Here is a 22,268-nt window from a genome sequence, read left to right on the forward strand (position 1 = left end):
AAAGTCTTTGTCATACGTAGAGCTGGCAATGATCTGAAATATACCCAATGCTCGAATTGATCTGAAAATACATGAAAAATTAGATTTTTGGATCAGATTCGGATTGAAATTGTAAATCTGATACAATTTCGGATCAGATTTGGATGTACCCCAATCCACTCCGGAAAAAATCCGATATGAACATATTTTAATAAATTTTTTATTATTCTTAATTTTATATAAATACATATAGATAAAAATCTTTTAATCTTTTTGGTTTTCTCAATATTTGTGGTTGAGAAGTGGATTTTTGAAAATTGATAATTTGAAAATAAGACATGTGTTCGGATAGAAATGGATCGGATTCTATTCACATATTCATTAATCCAATCGAATCGGGTACATGTTTAGAATTTTTCAGATCGGTCTTGGAGTGGTACTGAACCGATTCGTTGCTAGTCCTAGTCATACGTGTTTGTCTTTACTAATTATTTCATCGTACTTTGATTTTTATCTTTTATTTAGGCACCTATGTTTCTATTGTATGTATGTATGTATGTATGTATGAAAATACGTACAATGAGAAATCTTCTTTATTTAAGAGTTGGCATGTAAACCCTAGAAAAAGGTCAATATAGAGAGACCCATCGGCAAGTTGTCCTTGACTACATTTCTACCTCCTTTTCTCATGCTTGATCCATGATGAAGCGTTATTTATTGATGATCCCGAGGCTGTGAAGTAATATTGGAGTGCTAATCGTATATAGCAATTGTAAGCTTTCTTTCTTTGGACCTGTTTACTTATTTCTCTCTCTTTTGCAGATTTGACAAAAAAAAATGATAATGGGAATTTATTGTTATTTATTAATTTTTTTTTTTCAGTAAGAGAAATTATGTTCTAAGCTTCCATTTATGTAGTTTGTGGTAACCCATAGTAACAAAGTTTGGATTCGGTAAATTATTCCATGAGGGTTCAATTCGGTTATAAATTCAATAAAGTTTCGTAAAAAATTTAGAAAACTTTTGGAGATTATACAAAATATTTTATTGAATTTGTTACCAAAACCTACCGTCTTCAACCCTTTTCTAAATCCTATCTTCTTCTCGATGCTTGAATGCTGAAAAATTAAAAATTTTACCATATTTCATGATTATTAGAGATATTGTCAATTGATTCGTCAATTTGTCAAATTAATCATCTTACCCTTAATTTGGAGAATTTTACCATTTTTTTTTTGAAAAATTTAGAGAATTTTGTGACTATGTGGCAACCCAGTCTTCACAAAGGTCTATGCCCCCTCCACAATTAATTTTGATGAATATTTGGGATACTCCCTATGTTATCAAATTGATGAAATACCCCTTTGACCTTAGTCTTTTCTTATATACTAATGTTAAGTCCCTAAGGATGGCCCCTAAGGGGTTGATTGGAACTCAAGACCTGAGGTGTGGTTTTGGCCATCTCACCTACCAAAAGATTTATTTGATATGATATGGTATTTAGAAAACTTACAAGATTCTAACATTCAATTTAAGGGAGATAGTTAATATGGCTCATGATGAAGAGGAATTAATGGAATACATTTGAATTCTTATTGAAAGTTACTTAATAAGTCCTAATGGAGGGATTTCTTTCTAATATTTCAGCGATAATTCAACTGTTTAGATGGTTGTTTCAAACAATTGAGATTGATTTTTGATCCAATTGTCGAGATCAACCTTTTGCAATCATCAAGGTCAATGATTATAAATCATGATCTCAACATTTGAACATGAATGTTGAGATCATGATTTGAATGACGGATCTCAATGATTTGAATTGTGGATCTAGAAAGAGTGGAGACTCAAGAGAACTAATTTCTTTATTTCGTTTTGTAGAGGTGATTTTTTGTGATTACTTGAAGATCTTTCTTTTCTTGATCGGATGATTTGCACTTCCTTAAGATCATCCCTGTTCTCTGTTCCATAGATTCTCCGATGCTTAAATTAGTTCCAGTGAAATTTCGACAGAGGTTAGTGTAGAAAAAATTGCGTGCCTTTGTGTATGGTGGTCCTTCCTATTTTGCACGTTTCTAATCTAATCTTCTTCTTTTTTAGGATAAGAATTGTGTGAGATCCTCTTTTCAAGAATCTATTCTAATTCTATCGCCCGAATCCCGAAATCCCAGGGATTAGAGCTATTTTCTTTTATGGAAATCCGTTTCCCCGACCTTTATCCAAGCCCCACTTTCTCGATGAACTATTGAGAGATTGCTCACATGTGGTCGGAAGAATGCTCCCCAATGAATTCTAATGTTCCTTAGCAACACATGGCATTACCTTATAGGTTGGAGAATTTATCCCTCCACAAGTTTTATACACTTTCAATCCTTTTTATAGAACTAAATCAACGAGCCTTGGGTGTAGTGGCCAAAGCAAGGGAGAGGTCTTGAGTTTGAGCTCCCTCATTGGCCACCCACATTTGAAGACAATTTTTGCACTATGGAGGGAGGTAATGGGCTTGAGTTCATCATTTTGTTCCCAACATGAATTTGATGGATCAAGGATCCAACCTCAATATAATTCCCTAGAATTAGGTTCAATTAAGTTTTAAATAAAATAAAATATGTAAATAAATAAGAAAACTGGAGAATCGAAAGCTTACGAAGTTTGGAACAAATCTGAATTTGGATAATCCATTAAATGGAGCTTTAGTTACAAATTGGACAGAAAAAAATTCCCACTCCTAGCACTTCAGGACCCCTCTATTTATAGACTCATAGAGGGCTCACTTTACAATTAAAGAAAGAATAAAAATTTGAAACTTTGATGACCAAACTGAAGCCAAGAAAGCAGTTTAATTGAATCCCCTGGTGTTTGAGTAGAGAAGAACTTTTTGAAATAGGTGATCAACCCTAAAAACATAATGAAAATTTCACTCAAAACAAACCTAAAACAGGTTGCCCAAGGGAACTCAATGCAACCATTATCCAAAATCCCAAGCTCACTAAACTATCTTGAGCAAAGTATCTCGAGAAAGATGTTTTACAAATGTATAAAAGAGGGAAAATCCCTTTGCATCATATATAATCACGATTTCAATTCCCTCTAAAAGCCTTTGCATTCGCTTGTACTTCCAACTCTTGCTCCCTTGTGCTAAAAATAACCAAAATCCGTCGTTTTGTTTCTCGAGTTGTTCAAGCTCAAGGTGGTAATCTTCTGACCATTGTCGGTCGTTTCATCTGATAAATGTTCACTATGCAAATGACAACACGCACTCGAGTACTATGGGTGTCATTGAAGAATCAAATAATTTAACAGACATAGATGTGGCGCTAGGCTTATAAATGGAATACATGAGAAATTGGGAGTCAATCCAATGGGCTTTTTGGGTCGGAACGGGGTTAAACAATGAGAACATGAAGACTATGTAGAAGCCCATGTGCCTAACTCATTATCACAAAACCGGCTTCTTAGGTGAGATTTTCCCCAGGATTGTATATAGCCCAAGGTCATGATATCCTGGCCATGGCCATGTGAGAGTATCGCTCACACTTCCCCTCACCCTCACGTGTAACGTGTTTGCTATATGCATGTGGTTACTTGCTATGATATCATGAAAAAGCCCATGAGCCTAACTTATCCTCACAAAATCAGCTTGTAAGGTGAAGATTGCCCCAGGTCTATATAGCCCAAGGTCTTGATACTCAAGTAATGTAGAACTATCGCTCACATTCTCCTGCATGTGTAACGTGTCTCTTACATCCCTGTGGTTACCCACTTTGATACCATGTAGAAGTCCATGAGTCTAGCTCATCCTTACAACACCGGTTTCTAAGGTGAGGATTGCCTCAGGTTTATATATAGCCCAAGGTCATGATACCTAGGTGATGTGGGACTATCGCTCACAGACTACACTAATTAAGTTGGGGTTGTTCCCTTCCATTGAGATCAGCATGAACGATGTGTACTTCAACCGACTATTGCTAATTGCATTGACCGAGGTGTAGAATCCAACCACCCACACATTTATAACCAGCACGTAAGAATGCATATTTACAGCTGAAAATGTCGCTAGATTGGCTACACTAGTTGCATCACCGTAAATAGCCTATGAAAAAGAGAAATCGACAAAGAACCAAAGAAGAGTGCTGGGAGTGTATATGGACCATTCTGGGTGTTACATGGGCCCCGTACCAGGAGAATGTCTATAGAGTTAGCCTTTTATGGACGAACGATATTGGTACCCAAACTTTCACTTATTACACTCCCAATTTCTTAAATTATTTATCACGCCCCAATTAAAGTCTAAAACATGCCATTCAAACATTATTACAAAGGTTAGGCTCAAATTATTATCTCAACAATATTACAAAACATAATAACACTCGTTCAAACAATTTAGTAGTTTACAATTATAATTAGGCTCATATAAAATCTTAAAGCCAAAATTACAAAATAAAAATAAAAATAAATAAATAAACATGACAGAGAGTATCCCAACTTTTACTTATTTTCAACCATTTACTTATTTTCTTTATTTACATTTGGGGTGTAATAAGTAAAAAGTTGGGATGCCAATAGCAACTCCCAAAATACATAAAATAATTATAAATAAGATACTGATTCAACAACAAGGATAATCTCACTCAGATACATAAATAAATAACTCATCATCTCCCCCATGTTTTTAATTTATGCTATTAGTAGTTTCTCCAACCCCAACAATAAAATGATAAAAAATACTTTTCAAACACAAAAAGAGAATCATAGATAATAAACTGATCATTTCATACATTTGGACCAATCTACCCCACCAACTCCTTCAAATCCCAGTTGGTTCATATAGTATCTAAAAACACAGGAAAATAAAATATGGAAATCGATATAAACTGTCCGATTGATTGACCAACTCTTCGGTAGATCTAACTATCGATCGATATTAGCCACAAGAAGAATTATTTATTAAACTATTGGACATATAAACTATTCAAAAATTTCAGATTCTTGAGATGCATTTGTTAAATATTTGGTTAAGATCAAAAGTCAAAGACAAACATTTGGTTTGTAGTTGGGTCTTTAATGTGGGTACTTCTTTTGATTATTTAAAATAGGGAAATTTTGGTTAATATTTGAGATCCCCTTATCTTGAAGACTACTAAAATCTAATTAATTAATTGACCTAGTGTCGAAGACAAATCTAACAATTAAAATATTATTCAAACTATAGTATACACCTTGACTCGAAATCAAAACCTTTTTCTCATGTAGTGAGAAAAGAATATTGATTTCTCTTCGAAAACACTAAAAAAAATGGTAGCCACCATTGACTCAAGAACTATAGTACTTAATAGAAAATAGAAATGAGATTTTGTCAAAATCCATCTCCCATTAAAGAAACTTCAACGAGGAACAAACGTTTTAATTAAATACATTTTTTCATCGTGAAGTTTCCAATAGAAAAGCAAGAGAAGACTCCCACCCCTCCCTCCTCGAAAAAAAAATGGACATAATCTCTTGTGGGAGATCGAAGTCAAGGGAGGTATACACTACACGAAAACTCAAAAAAAAAAAAAATTCGCTAGGCCAAAGCCCAAAAATTTTAGAAATCAAATTTTGACGACCCATGGCCGTTGAATTTTTTTTATGTTCTCCAATTCAACAACTTAGAGCCATCAAATTTCTCCCATTCTCCATTAATTTGATAGTTTTAGTCCGTCGAAAAAAAAATTCGATAATGAAAAATTCAACACCTTGATCTGTCAAATGTACGTTTTTTTCACATAGTGTATGTCATCAATTTGAAAATGATCAACTACTAACAAAAATCGAGACGAGTACGTGTCAAAATTACCTATTAAAATAGTAAAAGAATGAAGAGTTTTTGAACAAAAATAAAGATAGGTAGGGACACCTTGGTAGTTATAAAATAGACCAACAAGTACTATCTACCACGCCAAGTCCCTCAACTCCTCCAAATCCTCTGAGCAGATGCACACATATAAGAAAACAACAAAACCTACCTAAAAATTACATCTTGTTTGAGAAAAAGAAAAGCCACCTCTCATAACTTTTGGCTCCTATTTGAATTGGTTTTTTATTTTTTATTTTCAAAGAAATTTAAACCAAATTTAGAAAAAATAAAATAAAAAATCTTAGAGGTCGAAAAATGTGAGACTTGTGCCAGATAAGAATTAAACAATTCAGAAGAAAATTGACCTCGATCGATAGTTTCTTTACTTAATTTACAAGAAAAAGAGGACACGAATCAATAACTTTCCAACCATGCAAAAGCTACATTGAACTTACCCACTTAATCAATAAAATCACTTTTTTGAATAATTTGCTTCATCGTGGAGCCGAAAGTTTAAATGGAGGAGTCCAACTCAATGCCTAACAATCATGATTGATCTAGAAACCTTAAGTCTAGACACATAGTTGTTATCTAATCCCCAAGAATAAATAGCATTGCTCGTTAATAGATTAAGTATCATAAATTGCTTAAATTAGGCTACTTTTCTATTAATTGTATACAAATGTGTTCAAATAATTGAAACCATACAAATCGAATCGATCAATTAGGTCTTGCATTACGGCCCCCATCGGACTTCATCTATAGATCTAGACCATTGGATGATGCTTGTATTTTATTGTACATATCTCGAGGTGAATCCAATGGCTTGGACCAGGAAATGGTTTGAGAATATTCAATCAAATAAGGAACCACAGAAAGTCACAAACTACAAGAATTAAAAACTCGCTGAACTAACTCTAATCTAATCAATTCTTCTTTTTTTAACAAATTATATTTTGCCACGTATTTCTTGTGTTTTGTCGTGACTCTCACAACCGTACATAATGAACAAAATCTTAAAGTAAAAGTAAAAGCTCAGCAGCATCACTTGTCAACTTTGAAGTTAGTTAAAAGGCTTTAAAGCAAAACAAAGGTTTCTATTTTCTCTTGGCAACCAATTACAAGTCACCACGTGGATTTTACTATACGAGGTTTGAACATTGACTTTTTATTTATTTTTAAAATCAGGACCGTACAACAAATCGAACGGATCAAATATGAAGCACTTGGTAGGAGTCTTTTGTTTTCAGACCACTGATATGCCCCTTGACCTCAGTCTTTTCTAATAGACTTTTGAAGATTAACTAAGTTTAATTACATTGATGAGTTTAATTATAAAAGACAGTTAAATAACATTGAAAAGACTTCAATACCCTTGATTAAAATGATATTTTTGATTATGGATGGAGAGTAAACAACCAAGCATTGGTAATTAAATCTTTTTTTTAGTATTATAATGAGAGAATGATGAATATCGTTCATGAAAAATTAACATTAAATAGATTTTTTTTATAATAATAATTTTAAAATATAATTGTACAGCCTTTGAATAACAATCAAATAATTTTTTTATAATAATATAAAAATATATAAATTTTTTTTTTAAAATTCTCTTGACAAGTAAGAAAATAAAAAATTCTCATAGTTTTGAGGAGTCTTTACACACATATATCCCTTATAAACTTATAGATAGCAACAACTCATCAATATGGTTCTAATACCCAACATATTTTGTTGTTGTCTAAAAGAATATAAATGTAAGCGTGCAATATTATATATAGTGACATTTATCATTTAGATGAATCATCCCCATTAAAGCATAATCTTGAACTCTAACTTGATTCTATTTAAAGCCATACGTTCTATTATCCAAATGTGTTCGTATAAAGTCTTCTACTTCAATCCATGCAAGCAATGTTTTTGTCGTTTTTGTATTTTCTTTTATAAATGTTGACATGCATGTGCATTCTTTCTAAATTTGGCCAAAATTGAATTTGGTTTGTAGGACTTGGACCTTTAGCTAAACTCATATTAATCTTTCGAATAAAGATTTAACGGCCACGATAAGAGAACGTATATAATGTGAAAAAAGTATTTATTCGACGGACCACGGCATTAAATTGTTGATTTTGTTTTCTTCGATGGGTCAAAACAGTCAAATTAATGGAGGATGGGAGAAATTCTATGGTTTTAGGCCGCTGAATCTTCCTGTTTTCACATCCCAACTTATCGAAAGTTCCCCGAAACAACAATCGTGTGGAATTCATGTTGCAACCTTGAGATCGTAGAGTCAATATTCTCAACTTATTTATCAAATTTGTATCGAGTGAGTCATCATGTTTGGATAGTGCCAAGATTACGACGTTTAACGTCGGCACATTGGAGACGTGGGCAAAACTCGGTTGGATAAAATTAAGGACATTTCACACATGAGGAAACCTGTCCTGGGGGATTGAACCGACAATAGCCCTCCACAAGGGGAAGGCACCCTTAAAAGTAAATGGACAAGCTGTGTGTCTCGCACCAAATTTATAACAAAAGTAAAAGTCTAAATGTGCTCGAAGTTTGAATCAACCACGTTAGATCCAACAACAGTGATACTGATGCATACCAAATTCGTGGTGTAAAATATTGTCAAACACTTGGTGGGGATTCAAATTCAGTTTAATATATATATTTAAGTACAATTAATAGGAATAATGTCAATTTTAAAAATTGTACATAAACACATTTGAGCTAACTTATTTTGAATATTTAATGCATGAAGTCTATTTGTTTTAAAATTCACTAACTTTAATTGACTCGAGTTTCCATTGAGCCTAGTCAACTCTGGTTTGTCAAATAGATATTTATTATCCACTTGAAAGCTAAAAGAAAAATGACCTAAAAAACCCGCTTTTACAATTTCTTTACGAAAATACTTCTAATTTTTTTTCTTAGAGATTCAATATTTTCAACTTTTGGGATAAGTATTTTTTACTCTCATTTTCAATCTCAAAGATGTGTAATTGAGTAATTATTTTCGCAAGATCACTTTTCAAAAATAATGTCAGTCAAACGAGATTTTGATTTCTGGAAATCAGATTCTATAATCTTATTTTGATAATCCATAACCAGAATCGAGAACTAGGTTTTATAATTTGAACCAAATGCCTCTGAAGTGCATAAACTAGGGAGTGAATCCTTTGTAGCATGGATTTCCTATAACACTCTCTCCATATATGAGAGAGAGCCATGCTGAATATTTAAAAAAAAAAAAGAAAAAAGAGAGAGATTTACCCGACAAATCTAAATGTTGCATTTTTATTACAAAAACTCCCTTGTAGATTGGACAATTCCAAGGGAAGCTTACTTTTATGAAGTTTGTTACCAACCAAATCTTATTTTATCAATTTTGTTACTCAGCAAACCTTGGAGTTGGGATCTACATCATAAATGTTGCTCTCCTACTTACACGTTTATTTTTAGAATCTCAATCCAAAACCCTTCATTTGCAATATTGAGGCATACATAATTCAATAGGTCCCACCAACTCAGCCTTAATTTCAAATTTCTCACCAATTCAGCCATTGTTTCAAATTTCTCACCAATTTAGTCATGGTTTCAAATTTGAATTGTTTCACTTCAATGATTTGGTCGAGTCAAATCGGTAATGACTAGACAACTTCCCACTAATTCAATCATGCTTTCAAATTTCTCACCATTTGAGTCATGATTTTATATTTCAATTATCCCAACTTGAATGATTTCGGACGAGTAAACTCAGTTTCCCATTTGATGTGCAACCTATAAGGGTATTATGGGAATTAGAAAAATTAAAAAAAAAATTGGGATTTTTTTTAAATTAACAAGTGCTACTTGTATGTGATTTGCTAAGTATCCTCTAAATTTGTTAAATAAAAATTGGATGGCCACGACCTCCCAATTTTTGGATGGTGGGATTTTACTATCTTGCTGACGTGGCGCTCTTTCAACCGTCTAAGAGGTGTAAGTAGCTGACCATTTAGTTGTTCCCAAACTGCTCATCTAATTCCAATCAACTTTATCTAACTTATTCTTAACAAATCATATTTTGCCACGTGTGCAGATTTGTCGTGACTCCAACCATCCCAAAAGTACATAGTTAGCATCATCACTGTGTCAGTTGTCTTCCGTTAGTTAACTGGAAACTATGTTTGGCTTATCTCTTGACAGCCAATTGAAAGTTGCCACGTGGAAGAGAAATCGTGCTCAACACTTCACTGACGTGGCAGTATGCAGAGAATCGTAAATTTTATATTTTAGAGAGATTTACCCGGCAGAGCTAACTATTACATTTTTTTATTATAAAAACTCTCTTAGAATTCTGACAATTCCATGAGAAATTTTGTGAAGTTTGTTACCCACCAACCCTCACTTTATCAAGTTAGTTACTCAACTCACCCTGAAATGTAGGGGTGCACATTGGATTGGATAAATCTGAAAATCAAATCAATTCGAAGTCTTTTGGATTAGATTGATTTAGATTGAGCATGACTTGGTTCAGGTGTGGATTGTTAAAAAAAAAATCCAATTGATTTGGTTCAATTCTGAATTATGGGTATAATAGAACCAAACTAATCCGAAGTATCGATTATAATATATATTGTACTAATTTTTATATGCTTTAACAATAGATTTTAAAAAATAAAAACGATTTTCTTCTAATGAATTTCAACTTCTTTTCTATTTCATTTTATGAGTGTTTTGTGTTATACTCATATTTGAATATGATTCTAATATTGATTTATTTTTTCTTTTCATTAATTACGGATCTTTAAATTATAATTTCTCTATCGATTATTCCCCCACTTGAAATAATCATGGAATTTTCATTTTCTAAGATAAATTTCAATAATTTTTTGTGTATAAGTAAATCAATGTAAGATCAGACTAAGGATTTGTTATTTTTGTGTTATGCGTGATGTTTTGTTTATGTGAGAATAATAAGTATATTGACATTTTGTTTATATGTGATACTTTGTTTAATATTTATTTTGCTTAGTTTTAAATTTTAATTATTTTAATTTTACTATTGAAAATAGTAAGTATGAGAATCGAGATCCGATCTGAATCAAAGTTGGTTTGGATTTGTTCGGTTCTATAGGGTAATTGGATTGGTTTGGTTCCAAATTTGTAGAATCGAACATGTTTGGTTTTGTTTCAATTTTGCCAAAATCCAAACCATGTGCACCCCTACTGGAATGAGATCCATGTCATAAAATTTAAATTCGCGGGGTTTAATTTGTTACTTGTTTTTCTTTGTAGAGTATTAATTTGTTACTTAACATATGTTGGAATGGGATTCTAACCACATTAATTTGTGGTATCCAAAAACATGATTTTAAATTTGGGAGATCGATAGCCATCCATTTTCAACACTTATTCAATCTCAAAAATGTATTTTTTTTTTGAATTTTTTCTTTTGCATATGCATTTTTCCATGAAATATAGAAGGTTGTGTAGTTGGATTGCTAATTTGATAATTCATATGGGCCCAATGACCCTTAGTAAGATCTTAAATCTTATTAAGTTAGTCATGGTAGCCTAAATCATAAGGTAAGGTTTGCTCAAGTAATAAACTTGACAAAGTATACAAGGGAGTTTTTATAATAAAATTGCAAGAGATAGGTTTGCCCGATAAATCTCTCTTTATTTTATCTCAGTAAAAAAAAAAGAATAATGATTTTCTGACACCCCTTCTAACATATACCTCCCTACGCCCTTATCACAGAGCTGTAGATTATGTGCCTTAGGATACATAGAATCATAAATCTTTTTCTTTTGCATCCTGAGGCAAATGATCTATGGCTCTGTGATGGGGGGCGTCATTATCATGACTCTAAAAAATAATTATGGTTCTCTACACATTGCTATGTCAATGTAGTATTGGGCGCAATGTCAAAGGAAGTCAATTTAGAATGACTCAGCATTTTAACATAGCCTTTGTGACAAAATCAGAACCATTGACATGTCGAACAATAAAGACATGCTTTTGTAGTATTGTTGTCCTCATATCCACACCATTGGACTAGTTTTGAACTTGCATTTCTTCCTAAAGAAACTTGTAATTATACATATTAGTAGGTGGGAGAATCAAAAGTATATTATTATAATTTTTTTAAATCAATAATTAAATTTAACATTTTATTATTCAATCGATTGTTTATTCAATCGATTGTCAAGATCTTTTTGTAATTCGAAGTACTAATTATAAAGATTTTGAAAATAACATAATAATTTTTTTAAAAAAATTAAGTAATTACATGAGCCATGTGGTTGTAATTTTATATTTGAAGTACCTTTTCGTAGTTTAAAATATAAATTAAGACAGTTTTGAAGATAACAATAAAGGTTATTTTTGAAAATTAACCAACGTGGTTTTAAGGGTTGTATGATCATAATTTTACTTGTTTTAACAAAATTGACCTTCATAATATTAAGACTAAATATAAATGAGGGGTCATTTTGTCTTCCAAATTTTTGTATTTAACCACGTTTACTCCGCCTTCTCTCATAATGGGTGAAAATACAAAAATAAAAAAATCTTTTGATTTTTTTTCTTAGAATAATGATTTTCTAACTAGAAAGTCTTCACTCAGTTAATACCCAGTTGACGTGTTACAACACTTAACAACCATAGATCTATTTCCTCAAGATGCACAAAAGCAAATCTTCATAAAAGATGTGCATTTGAGTACCCCTAGGAAACAAATCTATGATTTGTGTCCTTAATGCGTCAGCTGAGTATTGATCGAGTGAGACTTTCTAGTCAGAATATCAACCCTCTTTTTTTATGTGGCTAAGGTGGATTTAACCCACGAGCTCAAAGTTTCTTTGCAATTGAAGACATCAAAAGAGTGAGGTTATTGGGTCTTGCCCATTAATCTATTAAGAGGATTGAGGTCAAGGGAGGCATGTCATCAGCTTCTAAACCTAGGGGAAATCTCTAATATTCAACAAAAGTGGGGATGTACGTCTAAATCATCCTAAATTTTACCATCTTAATTTATAAAATCTTTTGTAATGAATTTACCTTTATATCCATTTATTTTAAAATATGTATGTAATTAAAAGGGTATAAAGGTAAATTCACTATAATTTTTTTACACAAAAGGTAATTTATCCAGATTTGTAAATTTTCAAAATTTGTTTTACTAGTTGGATCAAAACTTTTATTTGAATGTGTAAAACACCCCTTGTTATAATAGTAAAGATTTTTGGAAAATGTTGAAGTGATTGCATAGGACACTGGGTTTGACATTGAGTTGAAGTAGAGGTGTGCACGAAACCATAAATGTTTTTCTTCGAGATACAATTGAAGAACAATAACGGTTTTGGGCACACCTCCACGTCAGTTCAATGTCAAACGTAGTGTCCTCTGCCTTACTCTAAGATGACTCAAGATTATTTGATAAGAACCTTCAATTATACATGATCGGTAAATACTTAGTAAAAAATAAATAAATAAATGATTGTTAAACATTAAAAAATGTCCAAAAGACCTCAATAACTTTGATTAAAATGACATTTTAATACCATGGATGGAGGGTGTTTTTGATACTTCAGAGTAATGTCCATTAAGATTGAGCCTCACACCCAAGTGTTTGGTTGTAGACAACGAAGATTAATTAACATAAAAAAGTGAAGGGTGAATACTATTGATTATAATATATATTAATTAATATTTTTTTTTTCAAATATAAAAAATATCCTTAGTTTATGTTTGGAATAATTTAAAAATTTTATACTATATATATATATATTATATATATATATATATAGATATATATATATATATATATATATTTTAAAATTCTCTTGACAAAGAATAAAATATACTACAATCTATGATTTTGAGGAGATTTTAGCCTGATTGCATGTCTGCCTTCCCTAGTGATAATTAAATAACAAATCACTAGATCCGACTTAAGGGATTTTAATAACTAATATATTTTATTGTTATAGAAGACAATATATCATTACAAAAGCATCTATTTGAAAAAAAAAAAAAAAAACACCCCTTTTATTGTGTAGATGAATCATCACAGTTAAAGCCTTAACTCAAACTAATCAACCAAACGAATTTTGCTTCATCCATTTGATTTTTTTCAAAACCTTATATACCTTCTAATAATCCAAGTTGTTTAATATAAGTCACTACTTAAATCCACAATCTTTTTCGTCTTGAATTTTAATTAATGTGCAGAATCTTTCTCATCTGGACAATAATCAACTTTTATTACATATGATTATTAATCTACACAACTTATGAAATAATATAATCTTATGTATTTCGGTCAAGCATGCACTATAGTTTGATCTCAATCTACCTAATTAACTTTCCAAGTCCAAGCATGTGGATGAGTGTTCATGTCGCAACCTGAGGAGTCATGGATTCAACCCTAACTTATCATCGAATTGGTATCAATCGAGCCACCTTTGCTTGGACAGTGTCAAGATTGAGACATTTTGTATGTATAGATGGCAACATTGGAGAACTTGGCAAGTTGAACAAGTACCTATAGAATAGATTCGAGCCATTAGAACCACATGAGGAAACCTGCCCAGGGGGGTTGAATGGGTAGCCTCCCAAAACGGGAGAGAAAACATGAAACAGATGGGCAAGCAAGTATGTCTCCCACAATTTATTGCAAAAAGGAAAAAAAAAAAAAAATTTGCATTTTTTTGGGCATTATCCAATGAACTATTTGTGATGGATGACTTAACCATATGGCATATAATAAAATAATTTGATGATTAGTTAGTAAAGTCCTTGGGTAATAATATCAGAGACCAGACCTGGATTCAAATCCCACCAACACCGAGTTACTGAACTCATTAAAAAAAGGCTTATTGATCAATTATTATTATTATTTTTTATGATTAGGATCATTAGAATTCGTCCTTACAATACATATTATCATCTTATGGCTTATTTTCAAATAGTGTTGATGGAGAAAGAGGAGGTAGCATTAGATTGGTAGTTGGTATAAATATTGTCAAAACCTTAGTGTGGGTCTAAAACTGGTTTCGTATAAATATTTAATCACAACTAGGGATAAATTTATGTTGAATATGGATTATATCTATATTTTAAACTCGAAAACTTGACTTGACTCAAATTTCCATTGAGCATCCAATCAACTCAATTATTCATGAGTCAACTCGGGTAAATTTTATTTTATTTTTATGATAAGCAACCGGGTTGGTGGTTAGTATTTAGTAGGTGAAGGTAAGTTATGAGTGTAAATTATGATATCAACAGTCAAAAATTTCAGCCAACTTGGCAAGTTGGCACCTTGCAAATTTTCAAGGTGAGGTTGGGCATGCGCACACACATATAAATGATGAAGTTGCGCGTGCGCACACACACACACATAGGGGTTAGAAGTTTCGTAATGGGCTGATTTTTTGTAAGGATGATCTCTAAGGTGAAGAGATCATCCTCACCAAAAATCAGCTCATTCCGAAACTTCTAACCCTAGTTTACAAATTAAAGAATTGTGGACTGTCAGATTTTTGTAAATAACTTTTGATAAGGTTAGAAGTTTCGCAATGACCTGATTTTTGGTGAGAATGATCTCCTCATCATTGAGATCACCCTCACAAAAAATCAGCCCATTCCAGAACCTCTAACCCATACATTGAAAAAATGTTTGACACAATGTTTGGCTCTCTTTGGGGCCTCCGAATGCCACCTATACACATAAAATAATAATAATAATAATAATAATAATATAATAATAATAATAATATAATAATAATAATAAAATTGTTCACAAAATAAAATGGGCGTACACTCAAGAAAAAATTGGAATTGCTTAAAGAAGACATAGATATGTGGTGGAAACTAAACAACGAAGGCTATGTTTTTCGAATGGTTTGTACCAAATTATCTTTAGCCGAAGTTATGTCAACATATGTGCATCTTACAAATCGACTTCCATCTCAAACATTGTTTAACACCATATTTATGACTCATTGGACAATAGCCACAACATAATCACTTACGAGTTTTCAGATGCTGATGCTTTGTGCATGTTCCTATTTATATATGGAGTGGGATTAAGAGCCAACATTATATATGTATATATATGGGGGTGGGGCGGTTCATGGGACATATGTAAAAATAATGGTTTTTCAAAATATGGGTTAAAGGTTTTGGATTGAACTGATTTTTTGTGAGGATGGTCACCATGATGAGAAGATCATCCTCAGTGACCATCCTCACAAAAAATCAGCTCAATCTGAAACTTCTAAATCTATCAAAAGTGATTTACAAATTATTGGCAAAAAATCGATGGTCCACATTCTAACTCACTTTTAATGAGGTTAGAAGTTTCAGATTGGACTGATTTTTTTTGTTTTTTTTCGGATGATCTTCCCATCATAGAGATCATCCTCACAAAAAATCAGCTCAATCCGAAATTTCTAACCCATATTTTGAAAATTTATTAATGTTACATTGTTTTTACATATGTTATATATATATATATATATATATATATATATATATATATATAGGGATCGGATCAAGGGACATATGAAAAAACATATGTAAATATAATGTAACATTAATAAATTTTTAAAATATGGGTTAGAAGTTTCGGATTGAGCTGATTTTTTGTGAGGATGATCTCTATGATGGGAAGATCATCCAAAAAAAAGAAAATCAGTCCAATCTGAAACTTCTAACCCCAGTAAAAGTGATTTAGAATGTGGACCGTAGATGTTTTGCCAATTTTTGTCAATAATTTGTAAATCACTTTTGATGGATTTAGAAGTTTCAGATTGAGCTGATTTTTTGTGAGGATGATCTTCTCATCATAGTGACCATCCTCGCAAAAAATCAGCTCAATCCAAAACCTCTAACCCATATTTTGAAAAACCATTATTTTTATATTTGTGTTTTTTTACATATGTCCCATGAACCACCCCCATATATATATATATATATATATATGGATTAGGATTCGTATACACATAAAGCTACTCATAAAGCTACAACGTGTTTTGTCTTATATGGGCAAAAATGTTTGGAATGGGCTGATTTTTTGTGAGGATGATCTCTATGGTGAGGAGATTATCCTCATAAAAAATCAGCCCATTATGAAACTTCTAGGCCCATGTTTATGAGTTGAAAATTTTTGAACCGTCCAATTTTTGTAAATCACTTTTGACGGGGTTAGAAGTTTTGGAATGGAATGATTTTTTGTAAGGATGATCCCCTCACCACAGAGATCATCCTCACAAAAAATCAGCTCATTCCGAACCTTTTTAACCATATAAAACAAAAACGTTGTAGCTTTATGAGTAGCTTTATGTGTCTACTGAACCCCACCTTATATATACAGGGAGCCATTTGGTGCCATACTATTACTAGACGGCATAGCAAATATTTTTCAACCGTTAGATAAGGATCAGATGAACGACGCAGATTGAATGTTAGCACAATGTGCGTTTAAATTACATTATTTTCTATTATTTATAGTACCATCATTTTATTTATGGATATTTAGTGTTACCTCCTTAATGAATTAAAAAAAAAAAGAGATAGAGAGTTTTGTTCGACAAAAAACTCTTTCTCTCGTCTCCTTGCTCTTGTTCTGTTTGCCTTCCTTCTCTGTTTTTCGTTGCAAAAGACCCTAACGCTCTTTTCTCCTTCTCGTTCAATAGACAATTTTAAGGGGACAATGTTGGGAGACAAAATTTCTCCTATATGACTTAAATGTTTCGGATTGGGCTGATTTTTTGTGAGGATCATTCTAAAAAAAATGAAGCCAATCTGAAACTTCGAACGGTATCAAAAGTGGTTTACAAAGTAGAAGAATTGTGGACTGTTGATTTTTATCGTTAATTTGTAAATCATTTTTCATGGGGTTATATATTTCAGATTGGGCTGATTTTTTTGTGAGGATGATCTCCTCACCATAGAGATTATCCCCACAAAAATTCAGCTCAATCAAAATTTTTTAATCCATACATGACAAATTTTGTCTCCCAACATTTTCCCCCTAAGATTGTTTGACAATCGTAGGGGAGCGTTATGTTGGCAATCTTAGGATGACAAAATAGAGCCAAAACTTTTTTCCTAAGTTAGCTAGAAATTTCGGATTGAGGTGATTTTTTGTGAGGATGATTTCTATGGTGAGCTAATCATCCTTACCAAAAATCATCCCAATCTGAAACTTCTAACCCCATCAAAATTATTTTAGAAGGGTTAATCGTCGATTTTTTACTAAAAATTTGTAAACCACTTTTGATAGACTTAGAAGTTTTAGATTTGGCTGATTTTTGGTGAGGTTGATCTCCTCAACGTAGCGATTATTGTCACAAAAAATTAGTCCAATCCAAAACTTTTAAGTCATATAGGACAAATTTTGTCAATCAACGTTGTCATCCTAAGATTGTCAACCAAACGCCCCCATATATATATGTAGAGAGAGAGAAAGAGAGAGAGAGAGAGAGAGAGAGAGAGAGAGAGAGAGAGAGAGAGAGATGGACCAAATCTATCTCTATGAATCACATGCCAACGTGGCACCCAAAACCACCATCAAGTGCCACTTTTATTGAGAGCATAAAATTTTATGAAATTCCAAAAAAATAAAATTGAAAAAAGAGATTTTTTCACTGTTGGATTTAAATTTTAAATCTCGGAGTTCAGTGGCCATCCATTTTCAAACTCAAAATCTAGCCCTAATTTTTTTTTCTTTCAAGCCCAATCTAAACTACAAATCAAGAGGGATGAGGTGTCATTTGGACCAACATGGTAGTCTAAATGGCTCAAATGTGGACCTCGGTCCATGCTCTATACGGTCCCTTGGTTCATGCAACCCTTTTCAATGCTTTTTACATATGTACAAGATCCAATAGTATTTGATGGTGTTGTAAAAAGCATTGAAAAAATGGATAGAATTCGGGTGGTTGTGTAAATTTTTTTTTTGTGGGGATAAATTTTTTGGAATGAGCTGATTTTTTGTGAGGACGATCTCTATGGTGACAAGAATATCATCATAAAAAATCAGCTCATTATGAAACTTCTAACCCTAATTTACAAATTGAAGAATGATGGACCATCAATTTTTTTTGTAAATCACTTTTGATAGGGCTAGAAATTTTGAAATGAGCTGATTTTTTATGAGGATGATATCTATGGTGAGGAAGTCATCCTCACAAAAAATCAGCCCATTTTGAAACTTCTAACCCTAATTTACAAATTGAAGAATTGTGGATCATCAATTTTTTTGTAAACCACTTTTGATAGGGTTAGAAGTTTTGGAATGTGCTGATTTTTGGTGGGGATGTTCTCTATGGTGAGGAAATCATCCTTACCAAAAATTATCTCATTCCGAAACTTTTAACTCATATACAACAAAAATCGTTGTCACAATTGTTGTGATACATGTTGTCCCTTGAACCATCTCGATATATATTGTGTGTGGCTGAGTCAGGATCGTAATCCAATGTGTGTTGCAAACTGGTGTTAGAAGTTTTGAAATTGACTGATTTTTTATGAGGAGATAACCCTCTAAAAAAATCAGCTTATTCCAGGCTTCTAACCCATGTATGACAAAACATGTTGGATCTTGATCCTGGCCATATATGATCGACAGGCCAATATTTTGTCTTATATGGAATAGAAGTTTTGGAATGAGCTGAGTTTTTATGCGAAGGGTCTTGGTAGTGAGGAGATCATCCCAATAAAAAAGTCAGCCCATAAACTTCAAACGCCATTAAAAGTAGTTTACAAGTTTTGAATACATGAGAAAGGGACCAATCCCATGCAACTACTTTTACCCCTTAGAAAAACAAATGTGGGAGGGGTTTAACAATATACTTACTAAGCTTATGATAACATTGCATAGAATGATTTTAAAACATGTCAAGTTTGTTCAATTCAATTGGAGTTCGAGGTGACTAGGCCACAAAACTCGTTGGAACGAACTTGTCAAGTCAAATCATTCAATCAGTAAGTCCATTCAAAATTACATCTAGTCAAATCAGAAACTTGATCGAGTTTTTATTTTCAGTTTTTTTGGGTAAGTTGGACTTGAACCCACGACCTCAAAGTTGTTTTGAAACTCGACCGAGTTATTCAACCACATGATTTTTTTTTTAATTCTTAGTGAACAAAATATAATTTCTAATTTAATTTTTTAAATATTAGAAACTATGTTTAAATATATTTATAAAAAACTCATCTTGCATGGAGTAGATGATTTCGGTTGGATTCACAAATCTAACAAATAACAAAGTGATTAAAAAATTCCAACTTATCTTCTCTCTCTCGACTTGATAATTACAATTATACTTAAATCATTAGCAAAAGGGTAGTTTTCACACTTAGAACCCAAATATTTTAAAGGTGAGTTGTATTTGGTCAAATTGATGAAGAAAAAATCTATTAAATATAAAATAAATGAAAGACAGCTAAAACTACCCAACCTAGCTTCCTTATATCCCACGTTTCCTTCTCTCTAAGGGCCAATATTTATTGGTACTCATCCTCCTTTCTGTTATATTATCTTCATCTCCATCACTTTCCAACTTCTTTTTATCTCTTTAGCTTCTCTTACCCTTTAAATTTGAACATTTTTTTTTTGTTGGTTTACCTTCAAGAGTTCAACTAAATTAGAGCTGTTTGGTTAAAACCAATTTGAATTTTAGTAGTTTTTAAGGAAGAATGGAGAATATTTCAGGGATTATTAAGGGAGAAGATCAAAGTCAGATTGATTTACCACCTGGTTTTAGGTTCCATCCAACTGATGAAGAACTTATAACTCACTATCTCTCAAAGAAGGTGTTTGATAGCAACTTCAATGCTGAAGCAATTGGTGAAGCCGATTTGAATAAGTGTGAACCTTGGGATTTGCCACGTAAGTCTCCTAAACAAAACTATATTTTTTTCTTCTTTGATAATTCTATCTTTATTTTTTAATATATATAATTTTTTTTTGAATGAAGGGAGAGCAAAAATGGGTGAGAAACAATGGTATTTCTTCTGTGTTAGAGATAGAAAATACCCAACAGGTTTAAGGACAAATAGAGCTACTGAAGGTGGCTATTGGAAGGCTACAGGAAAAGATAAAGCTATTTATAGATCAAAATCACTTGTTGGAATGAAAAAAACTCTTGTTTTCTACAAAGGAAGAGCTCCTAAAGGAGAAAAAACTAATTGGGTCACGCATGAGTTCAGATTAGAAGGAAAGTTCTCTCCTTACAACCTCCCCAAAACAACTAAGGTAGAGAGATATATCTCCTTATTTTATTTTATTTTTATTTTATTTTTTCCTGTTTTTGTTTTATTTATTTATTTATTTATTTTGGCAGAATGAGTGGGTGATTTGCAGAATATTTAACAAGAGTTCTGGTTGTAAGAAACCATATGTTTCAAGTCTTGTGAGATTAGGTGATGAAATGGGTCATTCTCAGCTACCACCATTAACGGATTCTCCACTTTACAACTCCAAGACTAAACTCATTGCATCTGAGACATCTCATGTGACTTGCTTCTCCAATTCAATGGAAGACAATTGTTTCAATCCTCAACTTTTCTCTGACTCTTCAAATCCTTCTATTATTACCAACCCTTTGTCATCCATTTTCTCTAAAATCTCTCTTCCAAGCTCATTTTACTCAACTCAAGATCCTCCAAATTTAGCCAATTTACAATACCCAAATTCTGTTTTGATGCAAGATCAATCCATATTGAAGGTTTTATTGGAGAACCAAATGGAGCAAAGTCGTAAAGCAGAGAGGGAGATGATTAGTATCTCACAAGAAACAGGGCTGACTACAGATATGAACACTGAAAGCTCATCAATTGTTTCAAATCTTCAAATGGGTAGGAATTCTTTTGAAGATCAAGAAGACCCATCTACTTCAGTTGGACCAGTTGATCTTGATAGTATTTGGATTTATTGAAAAATTCTATAAAAGAAGAAGAAGAAGAAGAAGAAAACAAGAGCTTCAGTTACTATTAATGTCTAAAATAGATGGTGTGTATAATTTTTATGTATTGAAATAAAATCAAATTAAGGATTTAAGTTTCTTTTTTTTTTTCTTAAAGTTTTTTGGGGTTTTTCCAATCATGCTTTCGAAGTTGTTAAATTACTTGTATTCAAACATGCATGAAATTTAAGATTTGTTTGGTGGCTAACTAATTGATTTTTGTACTAATTTGTATTTATTTATAGGTATATTCATTAGTGTATTTTAGTATGGAAAATCCTAGAGGGACTTTGTTTATCACTGTGTTTCACACTGCATTGATATGGTGGCCATAGATGTGGTTCCTCGAGATATGAATGAAAAGCATCTATCATTACTCGCTCGCCTCCTCGTCGGCACAGTGTGAAATGCAGTGAAAAACGAAGTACCCCCTCCCCCACGGTAGTTCATTTTTCTTTTAGTTAGGAACATGTGGTTGATCACA

At 32.4% G+C, this 22,268-nt stretch overlaps 1 protein-coding gene across 1 annotated transcript; it reads left to right on the forward strand.

Moving 5' to 3' along the window:
- Window positions 1-20,344: 20,344 nt before the first annotated feature.
- On the forward strand, window positions 20,345-21,992 carry LOC147405836 (NAC domain-containing protein 100-like). Its single transcript, XM_086433695.1, has 3 exons — window positions 20,345-20,709; window positions 20,798-21,075; window positions 21,164-21,992. Exons 1-3 carry the CDS (start codon window positions 20,517-20,519, stop codon window positions 21,755-21,757), a joined length of 1,065 nt encoding a protein of 354 aa, XP_086289821.1. The 5' UTR covers window positions 20,345-20,516; the 3' UTR covers window positions 21,758-21,992.
- Window positions 21,993-22,268: the final 276 nt, after the last annotated feature.

Source organism: Akebia trifoliata, chromosome 3 (assembly GCF_017979445.1).
Source record: "Akebia trifoliata isolate Shusen 1 chromosome 3, ASM1797944v1, whole genome shotgun sequence".
Classification (NCBI taxonomy): Eukaryota; Viridiplantae; Streptophyta; class Magnoliopsida; order Ranunculales; family Lardizabalaceae; genus Akebia; species Akebia trifoliata.

What these genes read in the sequence shown, in the direction of transcription:
- LOC147405836 (XM_086433695.1), top strand. Translation starts at nt 20,517, where the DNA reads ATGGAGAATATTTCAGGGATTATTAAGGGAGAAGATCAAAGTCAGATT. An exon ending in TGAACCTTGGGATTTGCCAC is followed by an intron (nt 20,710 to 20,797) that starts GTAAGTCTCCTA and finishes TTTTGAATGAAG; the next exon opens with GGAGAGCAAAAATGGGTGAG. An exon ending in ACCTCCCCAAAACAACTAAG is followed by an intron (nt 21,076 to 21,163) that starts GTAGAGAGATAT and finishes TTATTTTGGCAG; the next exon opens with AATGAGTGGGTGATTTGCAG.